Genomic DNA, 23,149 nt, shown 5'->3' on the forward strand with positions numbered 1-23,149 from the left:
CGTATAAAGTGAGTGAAGTCGCTCAGTCGTGTCCGACTCTTTGCAACCCTATGGACTGTAGCCCACCAGGCTCCTCCACCCATGGAATTTTCTAGGCAAGAGTCCTGGAGTGGGTTGCCATTTTCTTTTCCAGGGGATATTCCCGACCCGGGGATCGAACCCGGGTCTCCTGCATTGCGGGCAGACGCTTTACCGTCTGAGCCACCAACGAATCATAAACTTAAACGAATTTGTCTTTTCCACCCCCCGCCCCATCTCAGAAAAACAACAACAACAAAAAACCCTCTGACGGCACAGGACCCCTCAAAGGGGATCCCATCTACTCCAGCTTCTTTCCTGGACCTCCCTTTACGCATCCCTCGCCCAAGGCTTCTCCCTGTCACTCGAAGCCGCAAGCATCCCCTGCACCCCACCAAAAAACTACTCTTCAAAGACTTCCTTCCGAGCCCAGCAAAGCCCGGCGCGCTCGCTATCCGGAGAGGCAACAGGTGCTCGCTTTTTTCCAAAAAAAAAACGAAACTGCCATTTCCGGGGAAAAAAAAAAAAGGAACTTGATGAAGCGTTCTGGGGCTCGAAGACACGCGCGGGAAGGGGAGGTGGCGAGGAGAGCCCCGCGCGCCCAATCGCAAGCCCCGCCCTGTCCCCGCCCCTCCGCCTCGGCCCCGTCCCTCCGCCTCAGCCCCTCCGCCTCGGCCCCGCCCCTCCGCCTCTGCCCCGCAGCCTCGGCCCCGCCCCTCCGCCTCTGCCCCGCCGCCTCGGCCCAGTCCCCCCGCCTCAGCCCTCCGCCTCGGCCCCGCCCCTCCGCCTCAGCCCCGCCGCCTCGGCCCGCCCCTCCACCTCAGCCCCGCCCCGCCCCCACGTCTCGGTCCCGCCCCCTCAGCCCCCCCACCCCCCCGCCCCGCCAAGACGCCTCGGCCCCGCCCAGCCCCACCTCCTGGGCCGGCACGCGACGCCCCCTCCGGGCCAGGTTCCCGCGCCCGATTTGGTGTTTGGGGGGAGGCGGCGGGAGGGGCGGCGTGCGCGGCGGAAGGGGAAGGGGGAGGGGAAGGGGAGCAGGCTCTCAGCCGTGCCGCAGCAGCTCGGTGAGGACCCGCGAGGCCTCGGCGTCCCGCCTCGGAACAATGGGACTCGGCGCCCGAGGTTTCCTGACGTTGCTGGCCCTGGGGGTCGTGCTGGGGGTGGCGCTGCTGAAGGTTTTCACGGACAGCGCGGACCCCGAGGGTGAGTGGCCGCGGGGTCGCCCACGGCCCGCGAGCCTCCCGGCTGGCTGTGGCCGCGCGGAAAGTTGTGCGAGTGTGGGGACGAGCGCGCGGCGGCCGTGCGCGGGCCTGAGGGCGGCGGGGGGCGGCCGGGCGGCCGGGCGGCCTCGCGCCCCCGCGCCCCGCGGGGCCGCCGGCTGACTGGGCGTCTGGCCCTCTCCTCAGCTCCGGGGCTCGCCGCGGTCGCGGCCCGAGGGCGGCGAGTCACCTGTTGCGCTACCGACGACCGGCCTGCAGCGCGGTTGTTACAGCCTTTCGCCGAAGTTAACGTTTCTCGGGGAGGTTAGAGTTCCTCTCAGGCTTCCTTTTGTAAACGGTTAGGGGGACTGGAAAATATGTCTACCGACTCCTGAGCAGACGTGTCTACCAGTTAGTTGTGAACCTTTCAGCGTTTTCTGGCGTCTCATTGCCTCGTGTAAAATCAAACCAATTATGCATATAGTCTTAAGGACCCCAGACGCCTCAAGTTTGCACTTTGGGGCTCATGTGGCAGGTTGGGAGCTTCGGGGGCATGCGGCCAGCCCTCCCAGGCGCAGGTGATGCTCGCGCCCTTGTGGATGGCCGCTCCCGGTCCCTCGTGTACCGTAAACAGCGGTCGAGGCGCATCAGCTCTGCCGCCTTGAACAGCTGCGCGGATGTTAGGAGTTCAGGACACCGCCAGTAGAGTCATGACAGAATGATTTTGACCTTTCGCTCCTGGGGGAAGGGAGGTGTCCCTTTAGGCCCTTGGCCTTTTGGGGACTTTTTCGATAAAGCGGCGAAAGCTGGGATTTCCTGAGTAAATTCTGTTTTCTCTTTGTCAACTCTAATAGAAGTCAGATAACTGGTTAATGATCAATAAACCACAGTGAGTTAGTTTAAAGACCCAAGCTTTTCATGGCTTTTAAATTCTATCCACTGTATGTTTAGCTTTACATTAGTTTTATCCAGCAGTTTGCAAAACCAGGTAATTCAGACACAACGCCTACTTTTGCTAGAATAATCTGGGTGAATCAGACAACGATTTTCGTTTGTTTTGCTGAATTTTTTTGTTTGCTTTGCTGAATTGCACATGTGACAGACTAGCTTTGTAGACCACATTTTGAGATCATTTAAGGAAAGAAGATCAGTAAAAGCATGTCCATCGTATTTTCAATATTACGAGGTGTTTGATTGTAAAATGAACAGTCTAGAGTTAAAGAGTATAACTTGGTGCTAATTTTATACCAATATTTATGTCAGTAGGTCTCCATTTTTTATGTTACTTTGTGAAAGTATACGTTTTTATTGTTTCTCTGAATTACTGAGTAGAGAAAAAGTGTCCTTGCTTTTCTTTTCCCCTCATAACAGATTTTTTTGTCCTAATTTAATACTCACTTTTTGACAGTTCTGTTTATTACCTGATATCTCACTAGATGTTAACGCTGTTTGAAAAATTTGGGATGCTCTACTATGTGAGAGCCTTGATTTCATGAACTGGTATAACCAATGTGAGTGGGAATCCATTTCTCCAGACTATAATGTCACCTTGAAACTAAAGGAAGGTTCTATAAAGGAAATCTCAAAAGAACAAATAAATGTTGTCCTAGTGTTTATAGGTAATCTGTAATCCATTTAAAGTGTCATTATGAAATACAGTGATTTTTGTCATACTAGAGTTCCGTAACTAATTTTTACTAGACACTTTCATCTCACTCTGTGAGCTTCTCACTCTGTGCTAATTGAGGTCCATACCTCATCCCATTGGATCCTTCCAGTATTATACCCATTTTATAAATGAGGAAATTGAGGCTTAGAAGTTACCTAACTTGTGCAAAGTGAAACAACTAATAGATGTTTGATTTCAGAGGCCAGAATCAATCTTTCAACCATTTTCCACTAAGCTACATTGTGTGATGTTGACTCTTCAAGCAATACTGTCATTGCCCAGAATATTGTGGGAAAAAATAAAAAGATTACTGAAATTCTACTTTTAAGATTTTCTTCAGTCTGCTGCATAATTTCATAAATATTTTCGCTGAAGGAGGAGGGATAGTATGAATAAGTTAGCAAGCCAGCAAACAGGATAGAACGTGGTAGTACAATGAAAGATATAAGGGAGGGGAAAGCTGTTAGTCAGGACTGTTAGCAGTAGCAAGTGACAGAAACCCACCTTAAACAAGCATAGGGGAAAGGAAGGACTTCAATGACCATGAACTGAAAAGTCTAAGGGTTGAGGTAGCTTCAGAAATGCTGCCTTCAAGAGTTCAAACAGGTTGCTAAGAGATGGCCATTTCTAACACTAGATTACATCTGTCAAACCTTAGGCAAGCCCTAAAGTGTTCTTAGCCTGCAGGGGGAATCCAAATAAGAGGAACTTTCTAAAGTGATTCAGTTCAGTTCAGTTCAGTCACTCAGTTGTGTCCGACTCTTTGTGACCACATGGACTGCAGCACGCCAGGCCTCCCTGTCCATCACCAACTCTCAGAGCCTACTCAAACTCATGTCCACCGAGTCAATGATGCCATCCAACCATCTCATCCTCTGTCGTCCCCTTCTCCTCCCACCTTCAATCTTTCCCAGTGTCAAGGTCTTTTCAGATGAGTCAGTTCTTCACATCAGTTGGCCAGAGTATTGGAGTTTAAACTTCAGCATCAGTCCTTCCAATGAATATTCAGGACTGATTTCCTTTAGGATGGACTGGTTGGATCTCCTTGCAGTCCAAGGGACTCTCAAGGGTCTTCTCCAACACTGAAGTTCAAAAGCACCAATTCTTTGGTGCTCAGCTTTCTTTATAGTCCAACTCTCACATCCATAAAGGACTACTGGAAAAACCATAGCTTTGACCAGATGGACCTATGTTGTCAAAGTGATGTCTCTGCTTTTTAATATACTGTCTAAAGTGATTGCCACACTTCAAAAACCACCATAATGGGTAGCCAATTAGGAGATGAAATTAATCTTTAATGATTCTGGGCCACTTTATGAACTTAATTCCATTTAGAGTAGTATTGTGCTATATAATACTTGAGTCTTTTTTTGTCAAGTAAAGCATCCACCTCCTTGTACCTAGATTGTCCAAGACATTCTTTATTTCAGCTTGCACACAGTGGGTACTTCATAAGTATTTTTTGAAAAAAGGTGAAGAGCTTAGAAGATAGTTTCTGCCTTCTTCCTCAAGTCAAAAAAAGAGAAAAAAGTAAAGCACCCGTCATAAGAGTGACAACAGCAGGGAGAGAAAAACAGGAGGCTCTTGTAATCTGGGCAAAAGATGAAGACATGGGGTAATGGGGATAAGTGGGTGGAGTCTAGATCTACTTGGGGTGTGGAACTGAAATCATTGCTAATGGATTGGATGGTGGAGTGAGGAAGAAGGAAGACTCAAAAGATAACTTCCTGGTGTTAGAGTTGAGCAACCAGCAATGCAACAACTGGGAACAACTGCCAACTTCCAGAGGGCAGAAGCAGGTTTATCGTAGAAAATCAACACTTCCAGTTGGCACTCTCATGTACGCACTTTGGAATCAAACAGCCTGGTCCACATCTGAGACTCCACCGCTTACTGGCTGGGTGGCCAGAATCTGCCTGAAGGCAGGAAACCCTGGTTTGATTCCTGAGTGGGAAAGATCCCCTGGAGAAAGGGATCGGCTACCGACTCCAGTTTTCATGGGCTTCTCTGGTGGCTCAGATGGTATAGAATCCACCTGCGGTACAGGAGACCTGGATTCAATCCCTGGGTTGGGAAGATCCCCTGGAAGAGGACTTGGCAACTCACTCCAGTATTCTTACCTGGAGAATCTCTGTGGACAGAGGTGCCTGGTGGGCTACAGTCCATGGGATCACAAAGAGTCAAACACAATGGAGCAACTAAACACAGCTGGGTGGTCCCCTGTGGGTCTTCCTATGGGTCTTCTGTCACTGCCTAGCTGTGTTCCTGTCGCAGAATTGTTTTGGGGGTTAGATGGGCTAATGCAGGTTACATGCTCCCCACAAGGCCTGGCATGTAGTAAGCCCTTCATAGTATTGGCAGTTATTTGCTACCTGCTGCTAAATACATCTAAATACATAGCCTACTGACCTTGATCTTTTTCAGGTTTAATCTTCACACCATAGTCTTGGGATAAATGCATTATGGTTCCAGCAAAAGGAAGAAATTTGCACACAGAGTAAAGATAGCTCCATCAGAATTGTTATTGCTTACTTTCTTTGTACTTGGGAGGTTTTTGCTGTGGGGAGGGCCTTCTTTGGAAGTACACAATAACATACTTGCTCGCCTCCCATGTAATATATGTATTTAATCTTCCCTTATACAAAGATCCAAGGTGAATAATGCACCCTGAAAAGTTGCGGAGCGTAGAATTCTTCCAAACTTTTTCCAAATTTTAAGTTACTAGTTAAAAATTCAAAGAGTTATATCAACAATGCTTCCAATTTTATGTGAAAACCCTAACCCACTTCATCTTCTCTCCATTGTATGAAGTTAGGCATGCTGGTGCACAAGACCTTGGGCACTCATTAGTAGTAAGGGTGATCCACTCTCCTCAGAAGAGCAAAGTTGTCTGTAGTAGAAATTCCTCATAACCACATGGCCTCCTGTCCAAACTATTTTATCAGTGGCTGGCACATAGTAAGTACTAGGTAAATGTGTACATTAGCTATATGTTTTCTGTCTTAAAAAATCTAGTAATATAGATCTAGATTTATGAACAGTATCAAGGCACATTTCATAGAAGCAGTGCAAAAGTAGAACTTCCTGCAGAATAATCTACCCTGCCACCCCTCAGGGGCTGAAAGAAACATATTGCCAGTACCCTTATTAAATATTGATGGCCGTTATTCACAGGATATTTCTTTGTTTTTATAGGATCTGTAAGTCAGAAGAATCCTATGTCTGTAGAAAATTCCAGTGATAACCAAGGAGGTGAGTTTAAAAAGGTCAGAAGACGGATTATCTGCCTAGCATACATAAAGTAATATCAGCTAGTCCAGTGCATGTAAACTGGTACACTGACCTGTCTTAACCATGATTTGTGCGTTTGTGAATACTTAAAGCCTACCATCAAAGGCTTCCCTTAGTAGGCATCAGGAAATGATAGTTCACTGGATTCACCATCTTTCTCAGTTTAGCAAAGTTGTCAGTAAATTTTAGAACTATTAATAAAAAAAATGCTGGAATTTATTACTGAGTTTTCAAGCACATTTTTAGGTATGACATTTTGCGCTCTGCCTATGAATACGAACTAGAATTCATAAATCTGCTGATCTTGCTGGTGGAAGAAATCACTTTAAGCTGGTCAGCCATGGCAGCCTTAATTTGCCTTGGTGGACTCTAAGGAGACCCTGCTTATATTTCACCCATCAGTTAGATTTCAATCCACACCATTGCTTCCTTATTAAAACAATAGATGAGGCTTTTTTTCTTCTGCTTTTAGTTTAGGACAGATGGATTTCTTCCTTGATTTTCTGTATTAACATGGAAGCATAGGAACCAGACTAATGTTATAATAATAGTACCATCAACGCATGTTTCTTCTAAGTGATATTTAGTTTATCTTCTCACTGCCTTTATTAAGAGTGACAGAGGTAGAAACTTAAAAAAGGTACACAAATCCTATCACTGAACCCATTTTTTCTACTTTTATTCAACAAATATTTATTAAGTGTCTTTACTGTGTGGACACAGTACAAAAGGGACCAAGCTCTGACTTCTTGGAGTTTTTCTTTGTTTTTTGTGTTATTTTATTGTTGAAACATGCACGTAACATAAAATTCACAACGTTAGCCATTTTTAAGTGTACAGGTGGCATTAAATACATTCACAATATTATGCAATTTTTTTTGAAGATATTTTTATTTTATAGCTGTGACTAGATGGACCTTTGTTTGCAAAGTAATGTCTCTGCTCTTTAATATGCTATCTATATGGTGATTGCCAGACTTCAAAAGCCACCATAATGGGTAGCCAATTAGGAGGTGAAATTAATCTTTAATGAATCTGTGCCACTTTATGAACTTAATTCCATTTAGTGAAGTATTCTCCTGTAATACTTGGTCTTTTTCTGTCATGTAAAGTATCCGCCTCCTTGTACTTAGATTGTCCAAGACAGTCTTTATTTCAGTGCTTGCACACAGTAGGTACTTCCTAAGTATATTTTGAAAAAGGTGAAGAGGTCTTAAAACTAGAAAGTGCTTAGAAAGAAGGCAGTTTCTGCCTTCTTCCTCAAGCCAGAAAAAGGAAAAAAGGAAAGTATCCATCATAAGAGTGACAACAGCAGGGAGAGGAAAACATGAGGCTCTTGTAATCTGGGCAAAAGATGAAGACATGGGTAATGGGGATAAGTGGGTGGAGTCTAGATCTACTTGGGGTGTGGAACTGAAATCATTGCTAATGGATTGGATGGTGGAGTGAGGAAGAAGGAAGAATGAAAAGATAACTTCCTTGTGTTAGGGTTGAGCAATCACCAATGCAACAACTGGGAACATGAGGGCAGAAGCAGGTTTATCGTAAATCAGCACTTTGATTTGGCACTCTCATGTACACGCTTTGAAATCAAACAGCCTGGTCCACATCTGAGACTCCACCGCTTACTGGCTGGGTGGCCAGAATCTGCCTGCAAGGCAGGAAACCCTGGTTCGATTCCTGAGTGGGAAAGATCCCCCTGGAAAACAGGATCGGCTACCCACTCCAGTATTCATGGGCTTCCATGGTGGCTGAGATGGTAAAGAATCCACCTGCAGTGCAGGAGACCTGGATTCGATCCCTGGGTTGGGAAGATCCCCTGGAGGAGGACATGGCAGCTCACTCCAGTATTCTTGCCTGGAGCATCTCCATGGACAGAGGTGCCTGGTGGGCTACAGTCCACGGGATCGCAAAGTCAGACACAGCGGAGCAAATAAACACAGCTGGGTGGTCTTCTATGGGTCTCCTGTGGGTCTTCCTATGGGTCTTCTGTCACTGCCTAGCTGTGTTCCTGTCGCAGAATTGTTTGGGGGTTAGATGGGCTAATGCAGGTTACATGCTCCCCACAGGTCCTGGCACTTTTAAGCCCTTCATAATATTGCCAGTTATTTGGTACCTGCTGCTAAATACATCTAAATATATGGTCTACTGACCTTGATCTTTTCCAGGTTTAATCTTCACACCATAGCTTTTTGGGAATAATGTACTATGGTTCCAGCAAGAGGAAGAAATTTTCTCACACAGTAACGATAGCTCCATCAGAATTGTTATTGCTTACTTTCTTTTTACTTCAAAGGTTTTTTTTGAGGGGAGGCCTTCTTTGTGAAAAGTACACAATAATACACTTGCTCGCCTCCCATGTAATATATGTTTTTAATCTTCCATTATGTAAAGATCCAGGGTAAATAATGCACCCTGAAAAGTTGCTTAACTGAAGCATAGAATTCTTCCAAACTTTTCCCAAATTTTAAGGTACTAGTTAAAAATTCCAGAGAAGGCAATGGCACCCCACTCCAGTACTCTTGCCTGGAAAATCCCATGGACAGAGGCGCCTGGTAGGCTGCAGTCCATGGTGTCACGAAGAGTCAGACCTGACTGAGCGACTTCGTTTTCACTTTTCACTTTCCTGCAATGGAGAAGGAAATGGCAGCCCACTCCAGTGTTCTTCCCTGGAGAATCCCAGGGACAGGGGAGCCTGGTGGGCTGCCGTCTTTGGGGTCGCACAGAGTTGGACACGACTGAAGCAAATTAGCAGCAGCAGTTAAAAATTCAAAGAATTATCTTGAGAAGGCTTCCAACTTTACATGAAAACCCTAAGCGACTTCATCTTCTCTCCATTGTTTTATGTTAGGTGTGCTGGTGTACAAGACCTGGGCACTCGTTAATAGTAAGGGTGGTCCACTCTCCTCAGAAGAGCAGAGTTGTCAGTAGTAGAAATACCTCATAACCACATGGCCTCATGTCCAAACTATTTTTCAGTGGCTGGCACATAGTAAGTACCTGGTAAGTGTGTACATTAGCTATATGTTTTCTGTCTTAAATAATCCAGTAATAGAGATCTAGATTTATGAACAATTTCAAGGCCTGTTTCATAGAAACAGTGCAGAAGTAGAACGTCCTGTGGAATAATCTACCCTCCCAACCCACATAGGCTGAAAGAAAAACATTGCCAGTACCCTTAGTTAAATATTGATGTCCTTTCTTCACAGAATATTTCTTTGTTTTTATAGGAACTGCAGACAATGATCCTAAATCTCCAGAAAACTCCAAGGACAGCCAAGGAGGTGAGTTTAAAAAGGTCAAAAAACGGTTTATCTGCCTAGCATACATAAAATAATAACAGCTAATCAAATACATGTAAGCTGGTACACTGACCTGTCTTAACCATGATTTGTGCGTTTGTGAATACTTAGAGCCTACCATCAAAGGCTTCCCTTAGTAGGTATCAGGAAATGATAGTTCACTGGATTCACCACCTTTCTAAGTCTAGCAAAGTTGTGAGTAAATTCTAAAACTCTTAATAAAAACATACGGAAATATATTACTGAATGTAGAAGCACATTTTTAGGTATGACATTTTGGGCTCTGCCTATGAATATGACTAGAATTCATAAATCTGCTGATCTTGCTGGTGGAAGAAATCACTTTAAGCTGGTCAGCCATGGCAGCCTTAATTTGCCTTCAATCCACCCCCTTGCTTCCCTATTGAAACACTAGATGAGGCTCTTTTCTTGTGCCTTTAGTTTGGGACAGATGGATTTCTTCCTTGATTTTCTCAATTAACATGGAAGGATAGGAACAAGACTGATGTTATATAGTACCATAAACGCATGTTTCTTCTAAGTAATATTTAGTTTATTTTCTCACTGCCTTTATTAAGAGTGACGGGGGTAGAAACTTAAAAAGGTACAAAAATCCTATCACTGGACCCATTTTTTCAACAAATATTTATTGAGTGTCTCTAATGTGTGGGCACAGTACAAAAGGGACCAAGCTCTGACTTCTGGGAGTTTTTGTTTGTTTTTTTGTGACATTTTATTGTTGAAACATACACATAACTTAAAATTCACAGAGTTAGCCATTTTTAAGTGTTCAGTTCAGTTCAGTCACTCAGTTGTGTCCAACTCTTTGCAACCCCATGAACCACAGCACGCCAGGCCTCCCTGTCCATCACCAACTCTTGGAATCCACCCAAACTCATGTGCATCGAGTCGGTATTGCCATCCAGCCATCTCATCCTCTGTCGTCCCCTTCTCCTCCTGCCCCCAGTCTCTCCCAGCATCAGGGTCTTTTCCAATGAGTCAACTCTTCGCATTAGGTGGCCAAAGTACTGGAGTTTCAGCCTCAGCATCAGTCCTTCAAATGAACACCCAGGACTGATCTCCTTCAAGATGGACTGATTGGATCTCTTTGCAGTCCAAGGGACTCTCAAGAGTCTTCTCCAACACCACAGTTCAAAAGCATCAGTTCTTCGGTGCTCAGCTTTCTTCATAGTCCAACTCTCACATCCATACATGACCACTGGAAAAACCATAGCCTTGACTAGATGGACCTTTGTTGGCATAGTAATATCTCTGCTTTTGAATATGCTATCTAGGTTGGTCATAACTTTCTTTCCAAAGAGTAAGCATCTTTTAATTTCATGGCTGCAGTCATCGTCTGCAGTGATTTTGGAGCACAAAAAAATAAGTCTGTCGCTGTTTCCACTGTTTCCCCATCTATTTCCCATGAAGTGATGGGACCAGATACCACCATCTTAGTTTTCTGAATTTTGAGTTTTAAGCCAACTTTTTCACTCTCCTCTTCACTTTCATCAAGAGGCTTTTGATTTCCTCTTCACTTTCTGCCATAAGGGTGGTGTCATCTGCATATCTGAGGTTATTGATATTTCTCCCAGCAATCTTGATTCCAGCTTGTGCTTCTTCCAGCCCAGTGTTTCTCATGATGTACTCTGCATATAAGTTAAATAAGCAGGGTGACAATATACAGCCTTGAGGTACTCCTTTTCCTGTTTGGAACCAGTCTGTTGTTCCATGTCCAGTTCTAACTGTTACTTCCTTACCTGCATGTAGGTTTCTCAAGAGGCAGGTCAGGTGCTCTGGTTTTCCCATCTCTTTCAGAATTTTCCACAGTGTATTGTGATGCACACAGTCAAAGGCTTTGGCATAGTCAATAAAGTAGAAATAGATGTTTTTCTGGAACTCTTGCATTTTCAATGATCCAGCGGATGTTGGCAATTTAATCTGTGGTTCCTCTGCCTTTTCTAAAACGAGCTTAAACATCTGGAAGTTCACATTTCACGTACTGCTGAAGCCTGGCTTGGAGAATTTTGAGCATTACTTTACTAGCATGTGAGATGAGTGCAATGGTGCAGTACTTTAAGCATTCTTTGGCATTGCCTTTCTTTGACAATACACTTTCTTTTTAAGTGTACAGGTGGCATTAAATGCATTCACAATGTTGTGCAGTGTCATGGAGATTTTTTATTAAATTTTTATTGAAGTACAGTTAATTTGCAATGTTGTGTTCATTTCTGCTGTACAGCAAAATGACTTAGTTATATACATGTATACATTCTTTTCATTTTCTTTTCCTTGTGGTTTATTGCAGAATAGTGAATGGAGTTCCCTGAGCACTGTTGTTGTTTCTCAGTTCTGTATGTAACAGTTTGCATCTACTAACCCCAGACTCCTAGTCCCTCCCTCCCAGGCCCAGGCTCCCCCTGGGAAACCCTATGTCTGTTCTGTATGTCTGTGAGTCTGTTTCTACTTCATAGATAGGTTCATTTTTGTCATATTTTAGATTCCACATATAAGTGATTTGTTGTTGTTGAGTTACTAAGTTGTGTCTGACTCTGTGACCCCATAGACTGCAGCATGCCAAGCTTCCCTGTCCTTCATCTCTCCCAGGGTTTGCTCAAACTCATGTCCATTTAATCAGATTACTGATTAATCAGTGATTAACCCATCCAGTCACTTCATCCTCTGTTGCCTCCTTCTGCTTTTGCCTTCAGTCTTTCCCAGCATCAGGGTCTTTTGCAATGAGTCAGCTCTTTGCATCAGGTGGCCAAAGTATTGTAGCTTCAACATCAGTCTTTCCAATGAACATTGAGGGTTGTTTACTTTAGGATTGACTGCTTTGATCTCCTTGTAGTCCAAGGGACTTTCAAGAGTCTTCTCGCAACACCACAGTTAAACACCATCAATTCTTTGGCATTCAGCTTTCTTTATAGTCCACCTCTGACACGCATACATGACTACTGCAAAAACCATAGCTTTGACTAGACAGACTATTTTTTGCAAAGTAATGTCTCTGCTTTTTAATATGCTATCTATAAAGTGATTGCCAGACTTCAAAAGCCACCATAATTGGTAGCCAGTTAGGTGATGAAATTAATCTTTAAGGAATCTGTGGCACTTTATGAACTTAACTTAATTCCATTTAGTGAAGTATTCTGCTGTAATACTTGGTCTTTATTTGTCATGTAAAGCACTTGACTCCTTGTACTTAGAAAGTCCAAGACAGTCTTTATTTTAGTGCTTGAACACAGTGGATACTTCATAAGTATTTTTTGAAAAAGGTGAAGAGATCTTAAAACTAGAAGAGCTTAGAAAGAAGGCAGTTTCTGCCTTCTTCCTCAAGCCAAAAAAAAGAGAAAAGGAAAGCATCTGTCATAAGAGTGACGACAGCAGGGAGAGAAAAACAGGAGGCTCTTGTAATCTGGGCAAAAGATGAAGACATGGGGTAGTGGGGATAAGTGGGTAGAGTCTAGATCTACTTGGGGTGGGGAACTGAAATCATTGCTAATGGATTGGATAGTAGAGTGAGGAAGATGGAAGAATGAAAAGATAACTTCCTGGTGTTAGGGTTGAGCAACCAGCAATGCAACAACTGGGAACATGTGGGCAGAAGCAGGTTTATTGTAGAAAATCAGCACTTCAATTTGGCACTCTCATGTGTGCACTTTGGAATCAACAGCCTGGTCCACATCTGAGACTCCACCACTTACTGGCTGGGTGGCCAGAATCTGCCTGCAAGGCAGGAGACCCTGGTTTGATTCCTGGGTGGGAAAGATCCCCTGGAGAACGGGATCGGCTACCCACTCCAGTATTCATGGGCTTCCATGGTGGCTGAAATGGTAAAGAATCCACCTGTAGTGCAGGAGACCTGGAGTCCATCCCTGGGTTGGGAAGATCCCCTGGAGGAGGACATGGCAGCTCACTCCAGTATTCTTGCCTGGAGCATCTCCATGGACAGAGGTGCCTGGTGGGCTACAGTTAATGGGATCACAGAGTCAGACACAGTGGAGCAACTAAACACAGCTGGGTGGTCTCCTATGGGTCTTCTGTCACTGCCTAGCTGTGTTCCTGTCGCAGAATTGTTTGGGGGTTAGATGGGCTAATGCAGGTTACATGCTCCCCACAAGGCGTGGCATGTAGTAAGACCTTCGTAATATTGTCAGTTACTTGCTACCTGCTGCTAAATACATAGTCTACTGACCTTGATCTTTTTTAGGTTTAATCTTCACAGCATAGTCTTTTGGTATAAATGGATTATGGTTCCAGCAAGAGGAAGAAAATGGCAGAAAGAGTAAAGATAGCTTTATCAGAATTGTTATTGCTTACTTTCTTTGTACTTGGGAGTTTTTTGGGTTGGCGGAGGCATACTTTGCTGCTGCTGCTGCTGCTAAGTCGCTTCAGTCGTGTCTGACTCTGTGCAACCCCATAGGCGGCAGCCCACCAGGTTCCCCCGTCCCTGGGATTCTCCAGGCAAGAACACTGGAGCGGGTTGCCATTTCCTTCTCCAATGCATGAAAGTGAAAAGTGAAAGTGAAGTCGCTCAGTTGTGTCCGACTCTTAGCGACCCCATGGACTGCAGCCTACCAGGCTCCTCCGTCCATGGGGTTTTCCAGGCAAGAGTACTGGAGTGGGGTGCCATTGCCTTCTGCAGGGCATAGTTTGGGAAAGTACAAAATAACATACTTGCTCGCCTCCCATGTAATATATGTATTTAATCTTCCATTATATAAAGATCCAGGGTGAATATTGTACCCTGAAAAGCTGCTTATCTGGAGCATAGAATTCTTCCATACTTTTTCCAAATTTTAAGTTACTAGTTAAAAATTCAAAAAATTATATCAAGAAGGCTTCCAAGTTTACATGAAAACCCTAAGCCATTTCACCTTCTCTCCATTGTATGAAGTTAGGTGTGCTGGTGCATAAGACCTGGGCACTCGTTAATATTAAAGGTGGTCTGTTCTCCTCAGAAGAGCAGAGTTGTCAGTAGTAGAAATTCCTCATAACCGCATGGCCTCATATCCAATCTATTTTATCAGTGGTTGGCACATAGTAAGTACCTAGTAAGTGTTACATTAGCTACATGTTTTCTGTCTTAAAAAATCCAGTGATGCAGATCTAGATTTATGAACAGTTTCAAGGCATGTTTCATAGAAGCAGTGCAAAAGTAGAACTTCCTGTGGAGTAATCTACCCTGCCACCCCTTGGGGCCAAAAGAAACATATTGCCAGTACCCTTAGTTCAATGTTGATGGCCGTTCTTCACAGGATATTTCTTTGTTTTTATAGGATCTTCAAGCCAGAATAATCCTCAGTCTGAAAGAAACTCCAATGGTAACAACGAAGGAGGTGAGTTTTATAAGGTCAGAAAACGGATTATCTGCCTAGCATATATAAAGTAATATCAGCTAGTCCAGCACATGTAAACTGTACACAGGCCTGTCTTAACCATGATTTGTGCGTTTGTGAATACTTAAAGCCTACCATCAAAGGCTTCCCTTAGTAGGCATCAGGAAATGATAGTTCACTGGATTCATCATCTTTCTCAGTCTAGCAAAGTTGTGAGTAAATTCTAAAACTATTAATAAAAACATACTGGTATTACTGAGTTTTCTAGCACATTTTTTTGGTATGACATTATGTCCTTTGCCTATGGGTATGAACTAGAATTCATAAATCTGCTGATCTTGCTGGTGGAAGAAATCACTTCAAGCTGGTCAGCTATGGCAACCTTAAGTTGCCTTGGTGGACTCTAAGGAGACCCTGCTTATATTTCACCCATCAGATAAATTTCCATCCACGCTGTTGCTTCCTTATTGAAACAATAGATGAGGCTTTTTTCTTGTGCTTTTAGTTTGGGACAGATGGATTTCTTTGTTGATTTTCTCAATTAACATGTAAAGATAGGAACCAGACTGATGTTACAAATAATGGTACCATCAACGCATGTTTCTTCTAAGTGATATTTAGTTTATCTTCTCACTGCCTTTATTAAGAGTGACAGAGGTAGAAACTTAAAAAAGGTACACAAATCCTATCACTGGACCCATATTTTCTACTTTTATTCGTAAATATTTATTGAGTGTCTTTAATGTGTGGACACAGTACAAAAGGGACCAAGCTATGACTCCTTGGAGTTTTTCTTTGTTTTTTGTGTTATTCTATTGTTGAAACACACACATAACTAAAAATTCACAAAGTTAGCCGTTTTTCAGTGTAGAGGTAGCATTAAATACATTCACAACGTTGTGCAGTGTCGTGGAGATTTTTTAGTAATTTTTTATTGAAGTGCAGTTAATTTAACAATTTTGTGTTAAACAAAATTTAACAATGTTGTGTTCATTTCTGCTGTATAGCAAAATGACTTACTTATATACATGTATACATTGTTTTTTATTTTCTTTTCCATTATGGTTTATTTCAGAAGAGTAAATGGAGTTCCCTGTGCACTGTTGTGTTTTCTGAGTTCTGTATGTAACAGTTTGCATCGAGTAATCGCAAACTCCTAGTCCCCTCCTCCCCGACCCCTGCTCCCCCTTGGAAACCCTAAGTCTGTTCTGTATGTCTGTGAGTCTGTTTCTACTTCAAACATAGGTTCATTTGCTCCATTTTTTGATTCCACATATAAGGGATTTGTTGTTGTTTAGTCACTAAATTGTGTTTGACTCTGTGACCACATGGACTGCAGCATGCCAAGCCTCCCTGTTCTTCATGTCTCCTGGAGTTTGTTTAAACTCATGTCCATTTAATCAGATCACTGATTAATCCGTGAGTAATCCATCCAATCACCTCATCCTCTGTTGTCCCCTTCTGCTTTTGCCTTCAATCTTTCCCAGCATCAGGGTCTTTTGCAGCGAGTCAGCTCTTTGCATCAGGTGGCCAAAGTATTGTAGCTTCAGCATCAGTCTTTCCAATGAATATTGAGGGTTGATTTTCTTTAGGATTGACTGGTTTGATCTCATTGCAGTCCAAGAGACTCTTACGAATCTTCTCTTGCACCACATTCAAAAGCATCAATTATTTTGTGTTGAGTCTTTTTATGGTCCAACTCACATCTGCACATGACTACTGCAAAACCATAGCTTTGACTAGGCGGACCTTGGTTGAACCTTTTTAATAAGCTAAGTATAAAGTGATTGCAGTCTTCAAAAGCCACCATAAAGGGTAGCCAGTTAGGAGATGAAATTAATCTTTAATGAATCTGTGGCACTTTATGAACTTAAGTCCATTTAGTGAAGTATTCTGCTGTAATACTTGGTCTCTTTTTGTCACGTAAAGCACCCACCTCCCTGTACTTAGATCATCCAAGACATTCTTTGTTTCAGTGCTTGCACACAGTAGGTACTTCCTAAGTATTTTTGAAAAAGGGTGAAGAGATCTTAAAACTAGAAAGACCTTAGAAAGAGGGCAGTTTCTGCCTTCTTCCTCAAGGCAGAAAAAAGAAAAACGGAAAACATCCATCATAAGAACGACGACAGCCGGGAGAGAAAAACAGGAGGCTCTTGTAATCTGGGCAAAAGATGAAGACATGGGGTAATGGGGATAAGAGGGTAGAGTCTAGATCTACTTAGGGTGTGGAACTGAAATCATTGCTAATGGTTTGGATGGTGGAGTGAGGATGAAGGAAAACTCAAAAGATAACTTGTGTTAGGGTTGAGCAATCACCAATGCAACAGCTGGGAATATGGGCAGAAGCAGGATTGTAGAAAATCAGCACTTCAATTTGGCACTCTCATGTATGCGCTTTGGACTCAAACAGCCTGGTCCACATCTGAGAATCCACCACTTACTGGCTGGGTGGCCAGAATCTGCCTGCAAGGCAAGAGACCCTGGTTCGATTCCTGGGTGGGAAAGATCCCCTGGAGAAAGGGATCTGCTACCCACTCCAGTTTTCATGGGCTTCTCTGGTGGCTCAGATGGTAAAGAATCCACCTGCAGTGCAGGAGACCTGGATTTGATCACTGGGTTGGGAAGATCCCCTGGAGGAGGACATGGCAACTCACTCCAGTATTCTTCCCTGGAGCATCTCCATGGACAGAGGTGCCTCGTGGGCTACAGTCCACAGGATTGCAAAGAGTCAGACACATTAGAGCAACTAAACACAGCTGGGTGGTCTCCTATGTGTCTCCTGTGGGTCTTCTATCACTGCCCAGCTGTGTTCGTGTCGCAGAATTGTTTTGGGGGCTAGATGGGCTAATGCAGGTTACATGTTCCCCACAAGGTGTGGCATGTAGTAAGCCCTTCATCATATTCTCAATTATTTGCTCCCTGCTGCTCCAGTTCAGTCACTCAGTCGTGTCTGACTCTTTGTGACTCCATGAATCGCAGCACACCAGGCCTCACTGTACATCACCAATTCCCGGAGTTCATTCAAACTCATGTCCATCGAGTCGGTGATGCCATCCAGCCATCTCATCCTCTGTCGTCCCCTTCTCCTACTGCCCCCAATCCCTCCCAGCATCAGGGTCTTTTCCAATTAGTCAACTCTTCGCATGAAGTAGCCAACGTATTGGAGTTTCAGCTTTAGCATCAGTCCTTCCAAGGAACCCCCAGGACTGATCTCCTAATTTAGGATGGACTGGTTGGATCTCCTTGCAGTCCAAGGGACTCTCAAGAGTCTTTTCCAACACCACAGTTCAAAAGCATCAATTCTTCAGTGCTCAGCTTTCTTCCCAGTCCAACTCTCACATCTATACAGGACCACTGCAAAAACCATAGCCTTGACTAGACAGACCTTTGTTGGCAAAGTAATGTCTCTGCTTTTGAATGTCTCTCCTATCTAGGTTGGTCATAACTTTCCTTCCATGGAGTAAGCATCTTTTAATTTCATGGCTGCAGTCACCATCTGTAGTGATTTTGGAGCCCAGAAAAATAAAGTCTGACACTGTTTCCACTGTTTCCCCGTCTATTTGCCATGAAGTGATGGGACCACATGCCATGATCTTTGTTTTTTGAATGTTGAGCTTTAAGCCAACTTTTTCACTCTCCTCTTTCACTTTCATCTAGAGGCTCTTTAGTTCCTCTTCACTTTCTGCCATAAGGTTGATGTCATCTGCATATCTGAGGTTATTGATATTTTTCCCAGAAATCTTGATTCCAGCTTGTGCTTCCTCCAGTCCAGCGTTTCTCATGAGTACTCTGCATATAAGTTAAATAAGCAGGGTGACAATATACAGCCTTGACGTACTCCTTTTCCTATTTGGAACCAGCCTGTTGTTCCATGTCCAGTTCTAACTGTTGCTTCCTGACCTGCATATAGGTTTCTCAAGAGGCAGGTCAGGTGCTCTGGTATTCCCATCCCTTTCAGAATTTTCCACTGTTTATTGTGATCCACACAGTCAAAGGCTTTGGCATAGTCAATAAAGCAGAAACAGATGTTTTTCTGGAACTCTCTTGCTTTTTCCTTGATCCAGCAGATGTTGGCAATTTGATCTCTGGTTCCTCTGCCTTTTCTAAAACGAGCTTGGACATCTGGAAGTTCACGGTTCATGTACTCTTGAAGCCTGGCTTGGAGAATTTGGGGCATTACTTTACTAGCGTGTAAGATGAGTGCAATTGTGCAGTAGTGTGAGCATTCTTTGGCATTGCCTTTCTGTGGGATTGGAATGAAAACTGACGGTTTTCGGTCCTGTGGCCACTGCTGAGCTTTCCAAATTTGCTGGCATATTGAGTGCAGCACTTTCACAGCATCATCTTTCAGGATTTGAAATAGCTCAACTGGAATTCCATCACCTCCACTAGCTTTGTTCGTAGTGATTTTTTCAAAGGCCCACTTGACTTCACATTCCAGGATGTCTGGCTCTAGGTGAGTGATCACACCATCGTGATTATCTGGGTCATGAAGATCTTCTTTGTACAGATCTTCTGTATATTCTTGCCAACTCTTCTTAATATCATCTGCATCAGTTAGGTCTATACCATTTCTGTCCTTTATCGAGCCCATACTGACCTTGATCTTTTTCAGGTTTAATCTTCACACCATAGTCTTTTGGGATAAATCGATTATGGTTCCAGCAAGAGGAAGAAATTTGCACAGAGAGTAAAGCTGCTCCATAAGAATTGTTATTGGTTACTTTCTTTGTACTTGGGAGGTGATGGGGGTTGGGGAGGCCTTCTTTGTGAAAAGTACACAATCACATACTTGCTCGCCACCCGTGTAATATATGTGTTTAATCTTCCCTTATACAAAGATCCAGGGTGAATAATGCACCCTGAAAAGTTGCTTAACTGAAGCATAGAATTATTCCAAAGTTTTTTCCAAATTTTAAGTTACTAGTTAAAAATCCAAAGAGTTATATCAAGAAGGCTTCCAAGTTTACGTGAAAACCCTAAGCCACTTCATCTTCTCTCCATTGTATGAAGTTAGGCGTGCTGGTGTACCAGACCTGGGCACTCGTTAACAGTAAGGGTGGTCCACTCTCCTCAGAAGAGCAGAGTTGTCAGTAGAAATTCCTCATAACCACAAGGCCTCATGTCCAAACTATTTTATCAGTGGCTGGCACATAGTAAGTACCTGGTAAGTGTTACATGAGCTACATGTTTTCCGTCTGAAAAAATCGAGTGATACACATCTAGATTTATGAACAGTTTCAAGGCATGTTTCATAGAAGCAGTGCAAAAGTAGAATTTCCTGTGGAATAATCTACCCTCTCACCCCCCAGAGGCTGAAAGAAAAAAAAAAGAAGCATAATGCCAGTATCGTTAGTCCAATATTGATGGCCGTTCTTCACAGGATATTTCTTTGTTTTTATAGGATCTCCAAACCAGAATAATCCTCAGTCTGGAGGAAACTCCAATGGTAACAAGCAAGAAGGTGAGTTTTATAAGGTCAGAAAGCGGATTATCTGCCTAGCATACATAAAGTAATATCAGCTAGTCCAGTACATGTAAGCCTGTACACAGGCCTATCTTAACCATGATTTGTGCGTTTGTGAATACTTAAAGCCTACCATCAAAGGCTTCCCTTAGTAGGCATCAGGAAATGATAGTTCACTGGATTTACCATCTTTCTCAGTCTAGCAAAGTTGTGAGTAAATTCTAAAACTATTAATAAAAACATACTGGAATTTATTACTGAGTTTTCTAGCACATTTTTTGGTATGGCATTGTGTGCTCTGCCTATGGATATGAACTGAATTTATAAATCTGCTGATCTTGCTGGTGGAAGAAATCACTTTAAGCTGGTCAGCCATGGCAACCTTAAGTTGCCTTGGTGGACTCTAAGGAGACCCTGCTTATATTTCACCCATCAGATAAATTTCCATCCACGCCATTGCTTCCTTATTGAAACAATAGATGAGGCTTTTTTCTTGTGCTTTTAGTTTGGGACAGATGGATTTCTTTGTTGATTTTCTCAATTAACATGTAAAGATAGGAGCAGACTGATGTTATAAATAATAGTACCATCAATGCATGTTTCTTCTAAGTGATATTTAGTTTATCTTCTCACTGCCTTTATTAAGAGTGACAGAGGTAGAAACTTAAAAAAGGTACACAAATCCTATCACTGGACCCATATTTTCTATTTTTATTCAACAAGTATTTTTTGAGTGTCTTTAATGTGTGGACACAGTACAAAAGGGAACAAGCTCTGACTTCTTAGAGTTTTTCTTTGTTTTTTGTGTTATTTTATTGTTGAAACATGCACATAACATAAAATTCAAAATGTAGTCATTTATCAGTGTAGAGGTGGCATTAAATACATTCACAGTGTTGTGCAGTGTCATGGAGATTTTTTAGTAATTTTTTATTGAAGTACAGTTAATTTGCAGTGTTGTGTTCATTTCTGCTGTACAGCAAAATGACTTAGTTATATACATGTATACATTCTTTTTATCTTCTTTTCCATTGTGGTTTATTGCAGAATAGTAAATGTAGTTCCCTTCTGTCACCGCCTAGCTGTGTTCCTGTCGCAGAATTGTTTGAGGGGTTAGATGGGCTAATGCAGGTTACATGCATTAGTACATTACTACAGGCATGGCATGTAGTAAGCCCTTCATAATATTGTCAATTATTTGCTACCTGCTGCTAAATACATCTAAATACATAGTCTGCTGACCTTGATCTCTTTCAGGTTTAATCTTCACACCATATTCTTTTGGTATAAATGGATTATGGTTCCAGCAAGAGGAAGAAATTGGCAGACAGAGTAAACATAGCTTCTTCAGAATTGTTTTTGCATACTTTCTTTGTACTTGGGAGGTTTTTGGTGTGGGGGCGGCCTTCTTTGGGAAAGTACACAATAACATACTTGCTCACCTCCCATGTAATATATGTGTTTAATCTTCCATTATATAAAGACCCAGGGTGAATAATGCACCCTGAAAAGTTGCTTAAGTGGAGCATGAATTCCTCCAAACTTTTTCCAAATTTTAAGTTACTAGTTAAAAATTCAAAGAATTATATCAAGAAGGCTTCCAAGTTTACATGAAAACCCTAAGGCACTTCATCTTCTCTCCATTGTATGACGTTAGGGATGCTGGTGCACAAGAACTGGGCCACTCATTAATAGTAATGAGGTCCACTCTCCTCAGAAGAGCAGAGTTGTCAGTAGTATAAATTCCTCATAACCACATGGCCTCATGTCCAATCTATTTTATCAGTGGCTGGCACATAGTAAGTACCTGGTAAGTGTTACATTAACTGTATGTCTTCTGTCTGAAAAAATCCAGTGATGCAGATCTAGATTTATGAACAGTTTCAAGGCATGTTTCATAGAAACAGTACAAAAGTAGAATTTCCTGTGGAATCACCTACCTTCTCACCCACCAGAGGCCAAAAGGGAAAAAAAAAAAAGAAGCACATTACCAATATCGTTAGTTAAATATTAATATCCGTTCTTCACAGAATATTTCTTTGTTTTTATAGGATCTTCAAACCAGAATAATGATCAGTCTAAAGAAAAGTCCGATGGTCACCAAGGAGGTAAGTTTAAAAAGGTCAGAAAACGGATTCTCTGCTTAGGATACATAAAGTAATATCAGCTAGTCCAGTACATGTAAACTGGTACACTGACCTGTCTTGACCATGATTTGTGCGTTTGTGAATACTTAGAGCCTACCATCAAAGGCTTCTCTTAGTAGGCATCAGGAAATGATAGTTCACTGGATTCATCATCTTTCTCAGTCTAGCAAAGTTGTGAGTTAATTCTAAAACTATTAATAAAAACATACTGGAATGTATTACTGAGTTTTCAAGCACATTTTTCGGTGTAACATTGTGTGCTCTGCCTGTGGATATGAACTAGAATTCATAAATCTGCTGATCTTGCTGGTGGAAGAAATCACTTTAAGTTGGTCAGCCATGGCAGCCTTAAGTTGCCTTGGTGGACTCTAAGGAGACCCTGCTTGTATTTCACCCATCAGTTAGATTTCAATCCACGCCATTGCTTCCTTATTAAAACAATAGATGAGGCTTTTTTCTTGTGCATTTAGTTTGGGACAGATGGATTTCTTCGTTGATTTTCTCAACTAACATGTAAAGATAGGAGCAGACTGATGTTATAAATAATAGTACCATCAATGCATGTTTCTTCTAAGTGATATTTAGTTTATCTTCTCACTGCCTTTATTAAGAGTGACAGAGGTAGAAACTTAAAAAAGGCACACAAATCCTATCACTGGACCCATATTTTCTACTTTTATTCAACAAGTATTTATTGAGTGTCTTTAATGTGTG

General features: G+C 42.6%; 1 protein-coding gene across 4 annotated transcripts in view; it reads left to right on the forward strand.

Annotated features, from left to right (window-relative positions):
- Positions 1-1,025: 1,025 nt before the first annotated feature.
- The window catches only part of TMEM123 (transmembrane protein 123), a 72,738-nt gene continuing 50,614 nt past the window's right edge, over positions 1,026-23,149 (forward strand). The window contains exons 1-7 of one of the 4 annotated variants that reach the window (XM_086338855.1): positions 1,026-1,221; positions 6,082-6,138; positions 9,408-9,461; positions 14,762-14,821; positions 20,226-20,285; positions 21,546-21,620; positions 22,340-22,396. In XM_086338855.1, the coding sequence (XP_086194981.1) occupies positions 1,122-1,221; positions 6,082-6,138; positions 9,408-9,461; positions 14,762-14,821; positions 20,226-20,285; positions 21,546-21,620; positions 22,340-22,396 (463 nt within the window). In that variant the 5' untranslated portion in view covers positions 1,026-1,121. The remainder of the gene's footprint in view (positions 1,222-6,081; positions 6,139-9,407; positions 9,462-14,761; positions 14,822-20,225; positions 20,286-21,545; positions 21,621-22,339; positions 22,397-23,149) is intronic. The other 3 variants (XM_086338857.1, XM_086338856.1, XM_086338858.1) reach the window with 3 other exon arrangements.

This window comes from Bos grunniens, chromosome 15, assembly GCF_055505025.1.
Source record: "Bos grunniens cultivar Pamir isolate PY7600 chromosome 15, Bosgru_T2T1.0, whole genome shotgun sequence".
Lineage (NCBI taxonomy): Eukaryota > Metazoa > Chordata > Mammalia > Artiodactyla > Bovidae > Bos > Bos grunniens.